General features: G+C 34.8%; 2 protein-coding genes across 5 annotated transcripts in view; one reads left to right on the forward strand and one right to left on the reverse strand.

The window, feature by feature from the left end:
- The window catches only part of LOC128209023 (cadherin-23-like), a 55,458-nt gene extending 42,931 nt beyond the window's left edge, over nt 1-12,527 (reverse strand). For 2 of the 3 annotated variants that reach the window (XM_052912842.1, XM_052912823.1), the window contains exons 1-10: nt 12,377-12,522; nt 9,626-9,684; nt 9,329-9,349; nt 7,799-7,879; nt 7,359-7,507; nt 6,590-6,661; nt 6,170-6,262; nt 3,053-3,187; nt 2,459-2,602; nt 1,206-1,346 (exon numbers count right to left, since the gene is read on the reverse strand). In XM_052912842.1, the coding sequence (XP_052768802.1) occupies nt 1,206-1,346; nt 2,459-2,602; nt 3,053-3,187; nt 6,170-6,262; nt 6,590-6,661; nt 7,359-7,507; nt 7,799-7,879; nt 9,329-9,349; nt 9,626-9,659 (870 nt within the window). In that variant the 5' untranslated portion in view covers nt 9,660-9,684; nt 12,377-12,522. Of the gene's footprint in view, nt 1-1,205; nt 1,347-2,458; nt 2,603-3,052; nt 3,188-6,169; nt 6,263-6,589; nt 6,662-7,358; nt 7,508-7,798; nt 7,880-9,328; nt 9,350-9,625; nt 9,687-12,376 lie in introns of all 3 variants that reach the window. The other variant, XM_052912833.1, reaches the window with a different exon arrangement.
- Nucleotides 12,528-12,850: 323 nt separating this feature from the next.
- The window catches only part of LOC128206903 (cadherin-87A-like), a 51,130-nt gene continuing 43,650 nt past the window's right edge, over nt 12,851-20,330 (forward strand). For both annotated transcript variants that reach the window (XM_052909639.1, XM_052909648.1), the window contains exons 1-7: nt 12,851-13,005; nt 13,508-13,586; nt 17,026-17,094; nt 17,478-17,641; nt 18,336-18,401; nt 18,992-19,084; nt 19,879-20,007. In XM_052909639.1, the coding sequence (XP_052765599.1) occupies nt 13,541-13,586; nt 17,026-17,094; nt 17,478-17,641; nt 18,336-18,401; nt 18,992-19,084; nt 19,879-20,007 (567 nt within the window). In that variant the 5' untranslated portion in view covers nt 12,851-13,005; nt 13,508-13,540. The remainder of the gene's footprint in view (nt 13,006-13,507; nt 13,587-17,025; nt 17,095-17,477; nt 17,642-18,335; nt 18,402-18,991; nt 19,085-19,878; nt 20,008-20,330) is intronic.

The following is a 20,330-nucleotide window of genomic DNA, read 5'->3' on the forward strand; positions in this document are numbered from 1 at the left end:
GGCCCGATGACCCCCAAAAACAATAGGGGTCATCTACTGGTCAGGCCCAACCTCCAAGTCAAGTTTGAGGGCCATAGGTGCAGGCATTGTCAAGTTATCACATGGACAACCTTTTACCATTCAAGGTCACTGTGACCTTGACCTTTGGCCCGATGATCCCCAAAAACAATAGGGTTCATCTACTGGTCAGGCCCAACCTCCAAGTCAATTATGAGGGCCATGGGTGCAGGCATTGTTGAGTTATCACTCGGACAACCTTTACCATTCAATGTCACTATGACCTTGATCTTTGACCCGATGAGCCCCAAAAACAATAGGGGTCAGCTACTGGTCAGGCCCAACCTCCAAGTCAAGAATGAGGGCCAAGGGTGCAGGCATTGTTGAGTTATCACTTGGACATCCTTTTACCATTCAAGGTCACTGTGACCTTGACCTTTGGCCCGATGACCCCCAAAAACAATAGGGGTCATCTAATGGTCAGGCCCAACTTCCATATCAAGTTTGATGACCATAGGTCTAGGCATTGTTGAGTTATCACTCGGACAAGCTTTAAAATTATTTTACCATTAAAGGTCACTGTGACCTTGACCTTTGACCCGATGAGCCCTAAAATCAATAGGGGTCATCTACTGGTCAGGCCCAACCTTCATGTCAAGTTTGATGACCATACGTCCAGGAATTGTTGAGTTATCACTCGGACAAGCTTTGGTCTACCGACGGACCGACCGACCGACATACCGACATGCCTGTGCAAAGCAATATACCCCTCTTCTTCGAAGGGGGGCATAAATATTGTCGCCAATATGAAGTCAGTGAGAGTGTCCCTTAAAGAAACATTCAAGCCAAGCTGAAAAGATTCATTTAATTGAGGAAAAACTCTAGCAATCAAATTATGTACAAGAAACAATTGCCTGATGATGGTATATTGACCATTCGCAATTACTGAAACTCGTCAAGATCATTTGGCAAGGATTTTAAGTTCTGCCTAAAGGCAATGCAACCATGTGCTTTTATTGATTGATAAAATTATCGTTATTGATAAACTAATTGTTTGAATGATGCCAAAAAAGAAACACAAAAATGGTCCCTTTATTAGCAATACATGCAGTCTGAATGAATGAAATAAGACACTTCTAATTATTGGTATTCAATCCACCTGATTGGGCAATAAGCAGGGGCCAAATATAAAACAGAACAATACTTACAGGCTGTGTGGACTCATTCATGGAGAAAGAAAGGGAGTTTTGGTCGAATATGGGAGGTAGATTTTGGATGTCACGAACATAGATCAAAAAATTCCTGGTCTGTGACTTCAGAGTTTGTTCAGTAACTAAATTTGGCTTGTTCTGAAAGAAAAACAATGAACAATACTGAAACATACCTGAAATATAAAATAATGCTTTTATGTAAAAACTTGAACATCTCCTGGTACAATACCCCATACATGCCATATCCCCCCGGCGGGGAAAAATCCCCCGGAATTGGGACCTATCCCCTAGTCCCCTGCCGGGTTTTTTTTTGTTTTTTTTTCTTTTTTTTTTAAAACTAGCTCAAGGTTGACAGTGGAAAGCATCCATAATATTATGAGTGTAAAATTCCATGAAGGACCGTGATGACGTTAAGTCCAAAAATGATTGTAAGAAGAGTGTGTTTCTGTATTTATTCTTAAATCATAAATGTCCCAGCCTCAAAATCCCAACTTCTTAATCAACTGAAATACACTGTCTAAATCCTGTGAATAATAGATTAATATGTGCAAAAAAAAGTTGAATATAACTTCTTTTTCTTTATTACTCAAGTACATTTATTTTCTCTGAAACAACTTTTGTTCAGTTTAAAAATTTATAAAACTTGTATAATACATTTTTAACATTGATTATTTTGAACCATGCTAGGTTATAGGGAGGTAAAATGAATTTGGTTATTTATTGAATAATTATTTTTGAGAAACTGGGACCAGTTTTTTACAAAACTGTTAAACTGTTCTTAAGACCGAGATATATATGATTTTTTCCCCTAAGACCTTAGTATAACCTTAATCTGAATCTAATCAATGTTACCTGATGTGAAGGATATGGTATTGAGGAAACTTTAACGGTTTTAAAAACCTTTTATTACACAAAAAGATGAAAGAAAGACAGACTGAAGACTAGACAAATATCTGTACGTCAAATTTATTTAATACAAGGATTTAACAAGAGATGTTTGCCCCCCCCCCCCCCCCCCCCCCCAGTGCAATGTTGAGTTATCACTCAGACAAGCTTCGGTCTACCAACTGACCAACCTACCTACCGCCCTGTGACCATCCAACCGACCCACCAACATGTGCAAAGCAATTTACCCCCCTCTTATTCAAAGGGCATAATTATGTTAAGTAGAGACTTGTGATATGTTGGATGAAAATAAACAATTCATTTTTATTTAACAGACATAGTCATTCATGGAATTAATCCCTTACCACAATTTCCACCACCAGTCGTAACGTTGATATTCCTGTAAAAACTCGCTTGATCGTGAATACATCTATGGTCCAATAGGTATATTCCTGATCAAGGGGATTCTGATACGATAAAACTTTGAAACTGAAGTACTTCTCACAGGGCTGAAAAATTAAAAAATCATTTAACATTTAAATTTAATACAAAATTTGACAAAAAAATTTGGTTAATTTGGTAATTTCAATTTAAGCTTAAAACTAATGTTCCATAATCATTATGTAATTCATTGGTTTATGATAAAAAACTTAAGACTAATTCTTGGCTTTGATGAGGATATTTGTTTTATAATATTTAGGAATAAAGAAACAAATTAGTAGCTGCATTAGGCCTCTTGTTTTTTATTAACTTTTCGTCTGATACCAATGTTAACCAAAAAAAATGACTGTGTTCAAAAGTATGTATTTTCACTTAACCTGTAAAACAAATTTATTTTATTTCTAAATTGTGTATGTATTTTTTTTATCAAAACTGTTTTATATTCGATAACTATAATGCTGTAGCTTATGCACCTTTAAAGTGATGTGTTTGGCTAAATTAAAAAACAACAACATCACCTCATTTTTGTTTCCAGGGGCTATCTCAACGAGGGAGCAGTTTGGTGTTATGATGTTATTGTCCACGCCGTCCTTGTCGATGATCAGAATTTGTGTTCTCATTGGCACCTTATATGGCAACTGCTCATTAATTTCCTAAAAGTAACAGGCACAAATAAGTCAATATGGTTTGAATTCTGAGTTTATGGTTTTATGATACACTTATTGAAATAATATTAATAAGGAATGAAAGCATGTTATCAGGAATGAGAGCATGTTGAAGAAATGAGAGCATGTTGAAGGAATAAGAGCATGGTGAAGAAATGAGAGCATGTTGAAGAAATGAGAGCATGGTGAAGGAATAATAGCATGTTGAAGGAATAAGAGCATGTTGAAGGAATAAGAGCATGGTGAAGAAATGAGAGCATGGTGAAGAAATAAGAGCATGTTGAAGGAATGAGAGCATATTGAAGGAATGAGAGCTTGTTGAAGGAATGAGAACATGTTAAAGGAATGAGAGCATATTATCAGGAATGAGAGCATGTTATCAGGAATGAGAACATGTTATCAGGAATTAGAACATGTTTAAAGGAATGAGAGCATGTTATCAGGAATGAGAACATGTTGAAGGAATGAGAACATGTTGAAGGAATGAGAACATGTTGAAGGAATGAGAGCATGTTACCAGGAATAAGAACATGTTGAAGGAATGAGAACATGTTGAAGGAATGAGAACATGTTGAAGGAATGAGAACATGTTATCAGGAATGAGAGCATGTTGAAGGAATGAGAACATGTTGAAGGAATGAGAGCATGTTATCAGGAATAAGAACATGTTGAAGGAATGAGAGCATGTTGAAGGAATGAGAGCATGTTGAAGGAATGAGAACATGTTGAAGGAATGAGAACATGTTGAAGGAATGAGAGCATGTTATCAGGAATAAGAACATGTTGAAGGAATGAGAGCATGTTATCAGGAATAAGAACATGTTGAAGGAATGAGAGCATGTTATCAGGAATAAGAACATGTTGAAGGAATGAGAGCATGTTATCAGGAATAAGAACATGTTGAAGGAATGAGAGCATGTTATCAGGAATAAGAACATGTTGAAGGAATGAGAGCATGTTATCAGGAATAAGAACATGTTGAAGGAATGAGAACATGTTATCAGGAATGAGAGCATGTTATCAGGAATGAGAGCATGTTATCAGGAATAAGAACATGTTGAAGGAATGAGAGCATGTTGAAGGAATGAGAGCATGTTGAAGGAATGAGAACATGTTGAAGGAATAAGAACATGTTAAAGGAATGAGAGCATGTTATCAGGAATGAGAGCATGTTATCAGGAATGAGAACATGTTATCAGGAATGAGAACATGTTGAAGGAATGAGAGCATGTTGAAGGAATGAGAACATGTTGAAGCAATGAGAACATGTTAAAGGAATGAGAGCATGTTATCAGGAATGAGAGCATGTTATCAGGAATGAGAGCATGTTGAAGGAATGAGAACATGTTAAAGGAATGAGAACATGTTAAAGGAATGAGAGAATGTTATCAGGAATGAGAGCATGTTATCAGGAATGAGAGCATGTTGAAGGAATGAGAACATGTTGAAGGAATGAGAAAATGTTTAAAGGAATGAGAGCATGTTATCAGGAATGAGAACATGTTGAAGGAATGAGAGCATGTTGAAGGAATGAGAACATGTTAAAGGAATGAGAACATGTTGAAGGAATGAGAACATGTTGAAGGAATGAGAGCATGTTATCAGGAATGAGAGCATGGTGAAGAAATGAGAGTATGTTGAAGGAATGAGAGCATGGTGGAGGAATAAGAGCATGGTGAAGAAATGAGAGCATGGTGAAGAAATAAGAGCATGTTGAAGGAATGAGAGCATGGTGAAGGAATGAGAGCATGGTGAAGGAATGAGAGCATGTTGAAGGAATAAGAGCATGGTGAAGAAATGAGAGCATGTTGAAGGAATAAGAGCATGTTGAAGAAATGAGAGCATGGTGAAGAAATAAGAGCATGTTGAAGGAATGAGAGCCTGGTGAAGGAATGAGAGCATGTTGAAGGAATAAGAGCATGGTGAAGAAATGAGAGCATGTTGAAGCAATAAGAGCATGTTGAAGGAATAATAGCGTGGTGAAGGAATGAGAGCATGGTGAAGGAATGAGAGCATATTGAAGGAATGAGAGCTTGTTGAAGGAATGAGAACATGTTAAAGGAATGAGAGCATGTTATCAGGAATGAGAGCATGTTATCAGGAATGAGAACATGTTGAAGGAATGAGAACATGTTGAAGGAATGAGAGCATGTTGAAGGAATGAGAGCATGTTGAAGGAATGAGATGGAATGAGAGCATTACTAAGGAATTAAATCATGTTTAAAGGAATGAAAGCATTAATAAGAAATGAAAGCATGGTGTAAGGAATGAAAGCATGTTATAAAGAATGAAAGCATGTAAAAAGGAATGAAAGCATTTATTAGGAAGGAATGAAAGCATCAATAAGGAATGAAAGCATGTTATAAGGTATGAAAGCATTAATAAGAAATTAAAGCATATTAAAAGGAATGAAAGCATGTAAAAAGGAATGAAAGCATTAATAAGGAATGAAATAATGTTAAAAGGAATGAAATCATTAATAAGAAATGAAATCATGTTTAAAGGAATGAAAGCATCAATAAGGAATGAAAGCATGTTATAAGGAATGAAAGCATGTTATAAGTGTTATAAGGAATGAAAGCATGTTATAAGGAATGAGAACATGTAAAAAGGAATGAAAGCATTTATAAGGAAGGAATGAAAGCATCAATAAGGAATGAAAGCATGTTATAAGGTATGAAAGCATTAATAAGAAATTAAAGCATATTAAAAGGAATGAAAGCATGTAAAAAGGAATGAAAGCATTAATAAGGAATGAAAGCAAAATGGTTATAAGTGATTTTAAAAAACAATGATCAAAGCGAACAGAACAATTTGCACTCACACTTGTTATATCATTTGATACAGTATTGTAAATAAATGGGTATATATAATTTTTGTATTTTCTTATTGTTTTTGTTGCGAAGAAATGATAATAAAAATTACAGATATGAGCAACTGTAAACTCTGATGTCTGTGGATGTAACTTACTTCATCAATATTTCCAATATAAACATCATTGATCCATTCTGGTGCGTTGTCATTTATGTCATTTATTTTCAGCTTGGCTTCTATTCTATCATACTGTGAAGAAACACATGAAATATTATTTAACATGTACTGTGCAAGTATACAGCTGAGCATTTTTTATCATCTTTACTTGTAATAGCCTTTTTACAACAAAATTAAACTTTTACTATTATTAATCAAAGATGCAAGGCATTAGTGAATATGTGCCCTTTTTTAGTTTTGGTTAAAAATTCGTGGAAGCCATTACAAGAACATCTAGACAAGCATCAGTAGATTAATATTTCTCCAAGTATTTCTTTAAGTTTTAAATTCTTAAAACATGGTAACTTGGTGAAAATCACAGATATTACATAATACAAATAAACTCTGAAAAAAACATACCACAGAACCACCTTTGGAGCATGTCAATACAACTGACTTTTCATTCTGTTCTTGCTGACTGGTTTTCCCGACCTAAAACATTCAAAAGTGAACTCCTTAATAAAATGAAACAATGTAATGTTAATAAACTATGTTTGCATCATATATAATACAATATATAAGTTACTGATATTATATTTCTTAATATCTGTGGCACAACCTTGCATAGAATATTTTTTTGTTTTTAGTACTGTAGAGAATAAAAATTGTGTCAATTGATATTATTTATTTGTTAAGTCATGTAGCTGGAACACAACTAATTTCAGAACTTCTATTACTTCATGTCAATACTTTCTACAATTGCCTCAAAAGAAAGGCTATTCAGACACGAAAGTATGGGTAACGAAATAGAGTATTTAGGGGATTTGATTCTGGAATAACGTAAGGGTTCAGATTAGGGTTAGTTTGAACCTTTGATTGTCCTGTTAGCACAGTGGTTAGTGCACTCGCTTCTCACCTAGGTGACCCGGGTTTGATTCCCGGCCTGGGCGCATGTGAGTTTGGTTTGTGGTCACCAAAACGAATAAGTGGGTTTTCTACGGGTACTATGTTATCCCCCACAACACAACACAACATTGTGCCAACAAGAGTGATAAATATAAGTTGAAATAACTTGTTTCACAATCATTGTAAAAATAAATAAGTCTAAACTTATCTCCTCCATCAGTTATATAACGGTAAAACATTTCCCACATTATCTTCACCATTTGAGTAAAGGGATAAAACTTACATCAAAATCCAGTGTTTTCACCCTTACTCGTGTAAATGCCCTGCCAGTTGGAGAGATGCTTACAAAATTGCCACCGTTCTCCAACAAAATACTCAATTGATCTTGCGGATTTTCAGGATCAGTGCAGTGAATCGTCATCAGTTCAAATTCTGAATATAAAATAATTTCGACTTTAGTTTATGATCAAAACAATTCAATATTCATAAAGATGAAGCAAAAGTACAACTTCTATAACATTGTCACTTGATATCTTTTCATTTTTTATAAAACTCTGGCAACTCCTTTACTGTACAGTTTAAAAAATATTTGTATTATAATTATTAACACCAGTCAAAATACTTACTCTGCCTTTTATATAAGAAAAAAAAACACTCCACAGGACAATAATAACACTCCATGGGAGCTAAAATAGTGTTAACCAGATGATTTAATATACATACCACGTTGTTCTTCATTAATGCCATACTTTAATTTGTCAATAAACAATTGCTTTTCAGTTGAATTAAATGCTGGAATGGCATCTAAAATAGAACAAATTAAGAATTATTGTAATCCATCAACCTGATTCGGCAATCTTATATTTCTACTTTCAAAACATACAAACAATTTATACTGAAAATCATCTCCAACTACTGGTACATGTACACTATCTCCATTCCTTGACACAGTACGTAACATGTATTTATTTAAGGAACATTATCTCCAAATACCTGTACATGAGGTACATTTATTCATTAAAGGGACATTATCTAAAATACCTGTTCATGTATGTATTAAAGGGACATTATCTCCAAAACCTGCACATGTAACTATGTATTAAAGGGACATTATCTAAAATACCTGTTCATGTATGTATTAAAGGGACATTATCTAAAATACCTGTTCATGTATGTATTAAAGGGACATTATCTGCACATACTGGAACAAGTATGTATTGAAGGGACATCTGCACACCGGCACAAAATTCTCACAGATTGAACGTTTTGACAACTTTTTTAATTTTTGTCTTGGAAAGAGCCAAGTTTAGCGAATATGCATGGAAACCAGTTATATAAGACTAATGATGAAAAAAGATCGCAGATTTTTATATTTGAGTTCAAAAACTTATGTTTTATTCTTTTTTCTTACACCGTTAGTAACGGTTTAAGCCATAAAACATGAAAATATGAAACTCTGCGATCTGATCTTTTGTCGGCAATCTTTTTTCATTGGTTTGCAGATATTTACGCAAATTTTTTCTCTTTCCAAGACAAAAAATAAAATAGTTGTAAAAACGGTAAATCTATGAGAGTGCAGCTTTAAAGGGACATAAGCTCCAAATACCTGTACATGTATGTATTGAAGGGACATTATCTCCAATACACATACATTTATGTATTAAAGGGACACTATCTGAACATACCAATACATGTATGTATTGAAGGGACATAAGCTCCAAATACCAGTACAAGTATGTATTGAAGGGACATAAGCTCCAAATACCTGTACATGTATGTATTGAAGGGACATAAGCTCCAAATACCAGTACATGTATGTACTGAAGGGACATAAGCTCCAAATACCAGTACAAGTATGTATTGAAGGGACATAAGCTCCAAATACCAGTACATATATGTATTGAAGGGACATAAGCTCCAAATACCAGCACATGTATGTATTGAAGGGACATAAGCTCCAAATACCAGTACAAGTACGTATTGAAGGGACATAAGCTCCAAATACCAGTACAAGTATGTATTGAAGGGACATAAGCTCCAAATACCAGTACATGTATGTATTGAAGGGACATATTAGCTCCAAATACCAGTACATGTATTGATTGAAAGGACATTATCTCCAAAACTCGTACATTTATATAGATTAAAGCCATCTTCTTCCTGATTGTTAAAATGTGAAAGAAAACAAAGAATAATATTCTCTACATTTCAAAAAGGACAATATTAAGAATGTTGTGGCTTGTAAATACTTACATGTGGACATGAAAACGGTCACTGAAAAAAGTAAAAAGTTAAGTTAGAACTTGTCCATTCATTGTTCACTAAAGGTTCTTTTTTGTCTTAATTTATACTTCAAATTTTCTTCAATTATTTTAGTCTCTCAAAATTATTTCATATTTAAGCCAAATTGAATTTGGGAAAGCAATAATCAGTAACATTCTTACAACGATAAAATATTATTTTGGGACCTAGGGCATAACATATATAGATACATGTAACTGTAATGATTAGTAGATATATATGTTTAACTGATTTGGTTCTCCGACATACCCAGAACTAGAAAGCTACACAGAAGATTCTTCATGGTGACACCTATCTCACTGTGCCAGCTGAAAACAAAAATGTGTATCGTTATGCACCAGTCAATTGTAACCACGCAGTCTTGGCTCATTCAAAGAAAAAAAGTTGTTAAAACAGTCAATCTGTGAGAGTGCAGCTTTGACACCAGATGATACAATTGCAACCAAAAAAAGAAAAATTGTCAAAAACTTATATGAAATTGACATCATTGTGTATAACACATTGAATCTTACTTACTGATGAATCACACTGCTTACATACCTTGCTATTTTATCAGTTTTTGCGCAATTTTCCAATTCAAAATTTTCTAGGGTTGTCTCCCATGTAAATTCCACTTCAGTTTAAAAATAGCATCGGTATATTTATCTGTACTCTTAACCATATATGATTTAAATTGGAACCATTATGAGAGAGCAAAATAATTTTTGCTGTTGTTATTTAAGCCAGATAAAGTTATGTATTATCGGCCTTCTATACTAGTTCGCATTGACAAATCTAGTCTTTTTTAGGAAACACTATATTTCAAATTTTTGGACCATATTGTGTCTAGCTCCTTTAAAAATTTCCTTTTATATTATGACAAATGATTACACATCAACTTATGAAAATCTTCTTCAAAGTCAGTTCAATTGCCAACATTACATCTAAACAGAGTATGGTGAGCTATTAAAACACACATATTTCTGTACCCCAGAGGCGGTAATCACGTGATACATTGTTTTGATACCAAGCATTAACAAATGGCAGCGCCCAGTGAGACGGTATGTATTTTGTAAAGTTTCTCTCAATAATTAAACAATTAAATTTCGTAACATCGACCATGTTCCAGCACCCAATTTTCCCCGTTATTTGGTACCTTAATTTTGTTAGACAGTTCTGTAGTTTATTTGGAATATGTGTCACAAGTTTTCAATCGAGGCGAAATGTGCTTCGGAAATCTTAGAACCAAGCATGAACTGTCATTTATTTTTAAATGTTGTCCTTAATATACGCAATTTCGTTTACACGTTTAAGATTACGTAGTGCTTGGTTCGAACAATATTTCGTAAGTGCTTGGTTCTAAAAATGATTGTAACATTATTTCGGAAACATACGTACGTTGCTGTGGAAACAAAAGTTAGGGCATACCGATAGGTGTTCATGCAATGTTTTTAAATAGCTCTGTAAACGAAATTGCGTATATTAAGGACAACATTTAAAAATAAATGACAATTCATGCTCGGTTCTAAGATATCCGAAGCACATTTCGCCTCGATTGAAAACTTGTGACACGCATTCCAAATAAACTACAGAACTGTCTAATAAAATAAAGGTACCAAATAACGGGGAAAATTGGGCGCTGGAACATGGTCAATGTTACGAAATTGAACTGTTTTAATTATTGAGAGAAACTTAACAAAAATACATACCGTCTCACTGGGCGCTGCCATTTGTTAATGCTTGGTATCAAAACAATGTATCACGTGATTACCGCCTCTGTACCCTATCTCACCAGAATATGTTCAAAACCTTATAGCATTAAAGATGCATTCCAATCTCAGATTTAATACATTAGATGTGCCATCAGTAAGAACATCTAAATAAGGGAAGAATTATTTCTGCTTTGAGGCCAGTCAGGAATGGAACAGCTTCCCAAAGAAAATAAGGTACTCTCAAAACAACATAGAATTTAGAAGGCTGATCGGCACCTGGACAGGTCCATCTTGCTCAATGTGTCTCTGCTTTTTTTTCTAGCATAACAACTGTAAGCCACAACAGGACTAATAACCTACTTCCAGGCTACAATAATGGGTGTTTAGGGAATTTTTTTTAACATTTGAAATCTTCATTACGTTTCCTAATGCACCAGTCAATGTTACCACAGCCCATCTTGTTTGGGAAATAGCGGGAACTTTGACTTCTCGTTCAGCCAAGCCCCATGCCGAAACAAACTGCTGGTAAAATCCTCGCCAAATGCCCTTCATCCAAGGGACCCTAGGTTTAGGCCCATTCCCCTCTTTTTTTGGGTAAAGACAAAATTAACATCGCATTCACCCGTTACTGCAGGGCCAACTTGAAGGTTAAAACACGGCTGATTTTGCGGGCTATCCCTGGCATACCCCTGGACCTGGGGGCCTTGGTTACAATTGACTGGAGCATTATCGTACGTAGAGTCAAAAAAAATAATTGTCAAAGACCTTGATTGAGGCAGCTCCCTGTTTATACGACTTTATAACACCTGTGACCAAGAAGGCATAATGCCAAAAAGTGTCTCTGTTCTGGAACCCGCACCAAAACGAAAATGGCAAACATTATGCACCAGTCAATGTAACCACGGCCCCCCCCAGATCCAGGGGAATACCGGTAATGGCCAGGGAAATGGGCCTTGTTCCTACCTTCCAGGTGGCCCCGCAGTGCCGGGTGAATTCGGTGGTTTTGTGTTCGCAAAAATATAGCAGGGAATGGGCCTAATCTAGGGTCCCTGGGGTGCGGACGCATTTGTGGGGGATTTTACCATCTGTTCTTCCCCGCAGTGCGGGGATTTTTCCTGGGGTTTGCTGGACCGAAAGTCAAAGTCCCCGCTATTCTCCGGACCTGGGGTGCCTGTGCCAGGCTGTGTTCTTAGCTCCTATTAATTCTAACCAATACATGCATGTAGTTGGCACAATATATAATTATGACAGATTTTAATAAAATGATATCATAATTATGAAAGAAAATCATAACAATACTGTACTGTACCCGTAAGGAATAAAGGTTCTTCAAAATATCAAAAAATCCGAAATGTAGAAAATGAACACAGTTTATATCATTTTACTCATAGTATCCCACCCGAGTATAGTGTATACACATGCAGTAAAACCGGTTTTTCGACTTTAAAAATAGCGCACCTTTCAAGCGTAACAATTTGCTTCGCCTATTATACCTGTAGACTGACAACGATTTTACGTCAGCGAAAATATTTTCTGATTTGACGCTATAATTTTTTAAACCTGGGACAAAATCCTACTTCAAGATGTAACTGACACTGTATAAAATATATCCTTGATGTTTTAAGCAAATAAAGTTGTTCTTTAAACAGTGCTAGGACAAAAAAAAATAAGTATTCTTTGTTGAGGAATACGACACTCAATAATAATTTCCAATCAAAGAAATCTGCTTTCTCAGGTAACTCATTTAAAAATAGCTCACGGGTCGTTGGCGCGTGTCGCACACTTGTTTTGATGAAAACCGGTCCCTTCTAAAAATAGATTTCCTTACACCGTTTCATGAGTTAAAGTTTAATGCTTTCGGAAAGGGTGTAGAATACAATTTTCCTGATCCGAGAAATCTGGAATTCTGGAATTGCACACCTGCGCTAAGTACATCAGGTATCAGTATCTACATGTACAAACTGTAAACATTTTTTATTGACATTGTTTTATTAAATGTATGGTCAATTTCTCTTTTTGGGTGGGAAATCAACCGTTTGTACAGTACTGTATGATTTATATATATATATATCAATATATTAAATATCTTATGTATAACAGGCTAAACAGTTAAAACTTGTGAAAATTATTATCATGTTATAATTAAAAGTACTGACTGAACAATGTGAATAATTCCACTTACATGGCTGTCAACGGGTGTTCTGACAATTTTCTGACTACTGTATGGCAGACAGTGATACATTTATAAGAATTGTCAATATAATTAAAAAGGATCTTTGAAAGCTGATTGTTCTAGCGACTGAATATGTATACAGTCAGTCCTATACTCCAGCCTACAACATACAATTCTGCCAAAGTATTAAGTATAAAAATGTGTAAAGTTGTCATCAATTTGGAAAAGTTCTGTTTTAACAAATCTCACATTTTTCTCACCATTCAGGGCGTATACCAGGGAGGTGACAACCCTTTCACCATGCATGTGTTCGGTGCATTCGTGTTTCTAACTTTCCACACCTTGGGTATGTACATGTATCAATAATGATCATTCAATGTCAATTTGCATTGTTCAAGAATAAAGGAAGAAAAAATGTCCTAAAGGAACAGGACACTTTCCCTTCCCTGGATGGGCACCTCATTAACAGACAGACCCTCTGGAAATCCCCCAAAACAATACTGATTAATAATTATCTGAATGAGATTCATGGATGTCTGGAAACATAACTTTAATGCCCTTCATCATTGCAATAATTAAGTCAGATTATTGCTATTGCCTTGATGTCTTCATATGTGCAGTCACGGATCTACATGTATGTACTTTTTGACCTAGCACCCTGCCCTTTTTGACTTAAGTACCATTATGTTATACAAATGAAACATTATGCACATGCCAGTAATGTCAAGTAAAAATTAGATGACCAAAACCTTTACCACTGGGGCACCAGGATTTATACAGCAGTGATGGATTTTTTTACCTTTTAACAATACATTGATAACATCATATGATAATTTCAATCAACAAATTATGCAACATGAACAACAAAACTGTTAAGTTACCATTAGCTTAATGAACTCTTATGAAAATTGTGCTTTTTCAAGACAATATTTAAGAAAATATCAACATTTACAGAAGGGTTCTAGTTTTAGGTATCTAAATATTTTTAAATCCTCTAATGATTTGCCACTTTATTTGGTCATACAAAAAAGAACATTCTACAAAAACATAAGTAAGTCCGTTCAAGGTCATATTGCATTCTCATACACTTTTTGTGTCGCCTGAAAAGACGACATATAGGGGTTACTTTTGTCGGCGGCGGCGGTGGCGGCGGCGGCGTCCGTGTCCCATTTTCGCTTGTCCGGGGTATATCTCCTAAACTATTAGTTGTATCACCTTGAAACTTCATATGTATATAGATCTAATTGAGGGCAAGTGCAGTGCACAAGAATTGTTGCTCTTGCTTCCACATTTTTTAGAGTTATTGCCCTTTGTTATTTTTCATGCTTAAAGTTTTGTCCGGGGCATATCTTGTACAATATAAGAGTTATCAACTTGAAACTTCATATGTAGATAGATCTCTTGGAGGGCAAGTGCAGTGCACAATAACGGTAACTCTTGCTTTCTTAGTGTTAAAATTATTGCCCTTTGTTGAAAATTTTGTCCGGGGCATATCTTAAAGAATATAAGAGGTATCAACTTGAAACTTCATAGCTAGATAGATCTCATTGAGGGCAAGTGCAGTGCACAATAACAGTAACTCTTGCTTTCTTAGTTTTAAAGTTATTGCCCTTTGTTAATTTTCATGCTTAAAGTTTTGTCCGGGGCATATCTTGAAGAATATAAGAGGTATCAACTGGAAACTTCATAGCTAGATAGATCTCATTGAGGGCAAGTGCAGTGCACAATAACAGTAACTCTTGCTTTCTTAGTTTTAAAGTTATTGCCCTTTGTTAATTTTCATGCTTAAAGTTTTGTCCGGGGCATATCTTGAAGAATATAAGAGGTATCAACTTGAAACTTCATAGCTAGATAGATCTCATCGAGGGCATGTGCAGTGCACAAGAACCGTTACTCTTGCTGCCATATTTTTAGAGTTATTGCCCTTTGTTAATTTTCTTGCTTAGGTTTTGTCCGTGGCATATCTCGTAAACTATAGGAGGTTTCAACCTGAAACTTATTCCGTAGGTATATCTGATTGAGGGTTCAAATGCCACCTACACTTGAAAGTTAATTGGCAACATCATTGTCTATAAATGAATAAAATGCCAATCTAACAGCTATAATGTCGACAGTAAATAATTCGTCAGGCGACACATCCGACTCGCGGAGTTCTAGTTTAAGCTTGTTTTCAATTTGATCACTGTTAGTCTTTTTTAAAGATATCAATTGTTGAGGTTAAGCTGTGTCTAAATTTCAGATAGATATTTTTGAGAAGATATGCAGTGCTCAGATACCATAACTCTGGCTGCAGTATTTTTTTAGTAATATTGCCCTTTGTTAATTTTCCCACTTTATTTGTACAGAGCATTACAACCAAAGTCTTTGAGGTATTGACATCAAACTTCATATTCAGATAGAAGATATTTAGAAAAAGCGCAGTGCACAGGAGCTGCAAATCTGGATGTACTATTATTTTAGTTATGCCCTTCTTCATTTTCATACTTATTTCATTTCTTGTTCAACGACTTTGTGGTATTGACTTCAAACTTCATCAAAAAGATCATATTGAGGAGAAGTGCACTGCACTGAAACCATAATTCTTGCTACAATAATTACTTAGTTATTGCTCTTTGTTTAGTTTCCATGCAAAGGACATACTGTACTTCATGTGGTCGGAATATGGCAGTCCGGGACGGCTCTAGTGTAATGTTTCTGGAATCACGCAGTCCAGAAATAAACATTTCTGTTTTAGTGTATTAATAAAGTATTTGATTTTTTTACGAGTTCTGCTGTTTGTTTAATTACTTCTTTAGGATGTTTTGTGGTTTTAATATTAAAGTCATGGTTTAAGTATAAGCTTGATAAGTTATATTCTTAATGGTTTCTACTTTTTCTAAAGATTAATGAACTTGACACCCCTTGTCTGTAATGTAAGTTATATATAATGGTTTCACCCATAGGGTTTGTTAAAAGGGATCATTCCATTTTTGGTCACGTGATGTTTGGGTATAAAAGCAGCGGAAGACATAGAAATGGTTCGTTCATGTCTTGACGGGAAAACATCACGTTAATATGTATGGAAGCTTTGAAGTATCTTTTTGTACTGTTTAGGGCGGGTTCTGAACTATTGAAGGCTAGGAGAATTAAAGTGAAGCATTGCGCTACAGCTTCTAGTTCGGACATCCGTGGGGTTTCTTTTTGGCCTCTTAGTAAGCCTGGATCATTGCGATACAGACAGAACAGGGTCAATGGTTTGATTCCCTGTACAAGCTATACAATTAGGACTGCAGGTTTTACTGTTATATTGTGAGATTGGTTTATAAGCGTTTTGTATGCTGGTCCTGTTTGAAGTTATAGCATAGGTGTTGTAGTGTTTCTGTTTGTGCGTTCTTGGTTTTGGGATAATTAAACATTGATTCTTGAACCATAATAATTATTTCTCCAATCATTGGTTTTGTAAGCAATCATTATTAATCACTTGTATATATTATTAATTTAATACTTACCCCGGTAATTTTTGGGACAATGTAGTCTGAGAATAGGGTTGTAGTTTAATTTAAGGTAGCGTGTCCGAGCTAGCTAGGGAAGAAACGTTACACTTGTTTCACTGAAGTATTGGTGTTCATTCAGACGGCACTTTTATTTATGTTATGCCTCACTATAAAGATAAAAATTGATCTTAGGAAAACATGTAGGCGTTCTCTTGAATTGCTCTTGTCTTGTGGACAAAATAAAATATTTCAGTGTCCAAATTAATAACGAATACATAGATAAATTGATTTGATGTTGTTTTTCTTTTCCAGTGGCAAGCCAAGATGTCATATGGATAAGAGACATGGATAAATTTGAAATAAATGAAGGAACAGATGGAAGTAGGCATAAGTATTAACTTTTTAAAGAGTTACATGTATATTTATGAAACAATGTGCAAATTAATGCTCCATTAACACTAGAGGTAGTTTTGTCTGATCAAAGATTCCAGCATTTAATAAGACATAAGGAGTCTCATAATAATCTTGAAAGAAAAATGTTTACATTTTCTTTTACATCTTATTTATAAAAAAAAAGTCATCTTCGATTCAAATATACATTTATTTCAAATAATCATAAGTCAAGTATTATGAATCTTTCATTTCTGTGTTTGATTTCCGCGCAATGTTTGTCTAGCATTAGTATGGGTTAACACCTATAAATAATTCTTCATCACATCTACGTAGCAGATTTTAAGACTGTTACCTTTCTTACCATTTCACAGGTGTGTACACGCTTTTAGCAAATTATCAGGGAAGAAGTGACAATATCATTTACGGATTTAATGCTAAAACTGGTGATGACGTAAGCCTCTCAGTCGATAATGACTACTTCCAAATTAATGAACAGACAGGAGAAGTTTTTGTCAAAAGCAAACTGGATTATGAGGTTTGTAAATGTGCAGGTAAAATTTTAAGTTTCCCCAAAAAGATTATGCAAGTAGATTTTTTAAATCCTTCACAGAATTCTTGTCAGCAATGAACAGGTTTTGTGTAGCTTTGCTAGTAGTGCATAAGGGTACCAATATTTTTAATTTTGTTATGTCAGTTGTCTGCTATTACACTACAAGGAAATGCCAATCAAGGCCAGTATCCAATAATATTATTGTTATTCTCATTATTCTTAGATATGCCTCAATGATTCCATTTAGTCTGCTAGTTTTAGAGTCCAGTAACAACACTAGTTTAAGCCTTCTATAAGTGAAACCCCCCATCCCCCTCCCCAAATCAGTGTATAGTACACAACCTCTGTGTATTGATCTTAATCTAATTGCTTGGTGCCTTCTTATCAGATCCCTGATCTGAGTATCCTGCTGTGCAGTTTTGGACATTTTATTGACACCAGTGCAATTAGCAGGAGATGCACAGCAGGGGATTATCATGCCAAACATTACTTAAACTAGGCCTTTAAACTTAAATAAGTAGGTTATTGAATATGGACGGCTGGAATACAATTCTTTTAAAGAGAAATGGACTGCATGTAAGCCAGCTTAACTGATCAAGGTTACTGTATTTATGTGGAGATCTTGCATATTCCCAATAAACTCTTTAGCAGAAATCACTATGATGAATGTTTCATTCAGGCTGCATCTCAGAAGCAGGGTATTAAGATGAGGATGGTGGCTAAAGTTCGTGGTGATGACACAAAGGTGAGTTTGAACATGCCATCAGTTTTTCATGCTTAAAAGGATGGTAATCCTGTCTTATGCTGACTTGAATACCGAAGGTCAAACTTCCAACTGCTTCCGATGAGTGTAATTTAGTTGTCTACGTCGTTGTCAAGCATACATGTACATTTAACCTTGGCCATAACGTACCTCAGGAACTGTTCCAAGATATTTTTAATGAAACTTGGTACACATGTTATGAGTTACAATATGCACATTTATAGCACAGCCTTTAACTGTTGCTTTAATATAAGTGATTGGTTTGTTTGACTGAGATAAAAATCAAGTGAGTGTTGGAATTTGCTTTGTGGCGATCCTGTTGATTTATAAATCAATTATGTTATGATATTCTGACAGTATGCTATATTAATTAAGTTATTATTGAATGATGATATGATATGTAGATACTCTAAGAATATATGACCAAAGATTCTTGAATTACAATTATTTAAGATATATTAAAGTAATGAAGAATCAAATATAATTACTTTTACGCAAATAAAAAAAAATGATATCCCTTTTTTTTCCTGTAATTTCTAGAAGTGATTTTTTAAACCTTTTTCTAATTTCAGTATTCTCGACAAGAGTCGACAGTGATTGTTGTCAACATTAACGATGAGAAACCGGTATTCATAAATGGATCGCTATCTGTGACATTAAGAGAAGTAAGTCGTCCGCAGATTTTTTACAATATTTGAGTATATACTTGATGTACTGAATAGGTCAGTCCAGATCCAGAATATTTTAGTATCATTCTCACATTTATTATTTCTTTTACTTTTAAATATATACATGTATAACAATAATTCCGATCAGAAAACTCTTTCTTTATCTTTGTTGCAGTTTTGAAGAGTACAATATTTATAATATCTTACTTTGTGTTATTTGTAGGAAAATATTACTCTTCACTTTTTACATGTATTAGTGCCATATTAATATCGAAAACTATATATCACAGTAAAAGATGAGATAAACACACTGACCCTGTTTTAAGTTTGACTATTCGAAGAATAAGGAAGCATCCGCGTCTGGTTAAAGTTTTAACGCAAAGTTTGGGCAAGTTGGCATTTTCACTTATAACTCAAATACCCTTCATTCAAATCACTTTATTCTTCACATTGTTGTTCAGGACCATCACATAATGTGGTTACATAACTCAATATTATCCTATATACAAATTATAGCCCCTGATTGACTTAAGAACTTAGGGTCAAGTTCTAGGGCACATTGCGTCAGGTTAAAAATTTAGGGCAAGTTGCGATTTTAACTAATATCTTCTATACCCTTCTATACCCTTTTTTACTAATACCTGCATTAAATAATTTAAATTTGGGAAAAGGCAAAATTTCAGTTCATCATGCTGTTGTGATGTATGGCACCAGTTATAGCAGAAAGGCTATGGTGTGAATGTTTTATTTGACATATATATAAATGATAATCAGTCATTTTCTATTTTCAGAATGAAGTTATTACGGATCCCAATGGCAGACTATTGATAGAAAATCTCATTGTTCGTGACGTGGACAATCTTATGACCCCTCCTCGCAGATACCCTGAAGCTATTGTTATTGGCTGCAGTTCAAATGTTGTAAGTTCATAGCTCATTTCATGGACTGGTTTTCTTTTCTTTTTAATCGAATCCTACCGAAATCAATATAAATTATATAAAACAAGTCAGATAGGCTTGAAGTAAATACTACTCAGTAAATCTAGTGGTTATTTTTTTCACACTTTGCACTGTTTGAAGCAAATTAAATGACATCTCGCTGATAGATATTTGCTTTATAACTGCCCAGACACTCCAAAACACAGCTTGTCATAAAACTTGAGCATTGGAACTCAGATTAAAAATAACAGGTTTTATGGCATGTTTTGTGACATGACTTGTGTTGTGAATTTATCCGGATGTAC

Source organism: Mya arenaria, chromosome 2 (assembly GCF_026914265.1).
Source record: "Mya arenaria isolate MELC-2E11 chromosome 2, ASM2691426v1".
NCBI lineage: Eukaryota > Metazoa > Mollusca > Bivalvia > Myida > Myidae > Mya > Mya arenaria.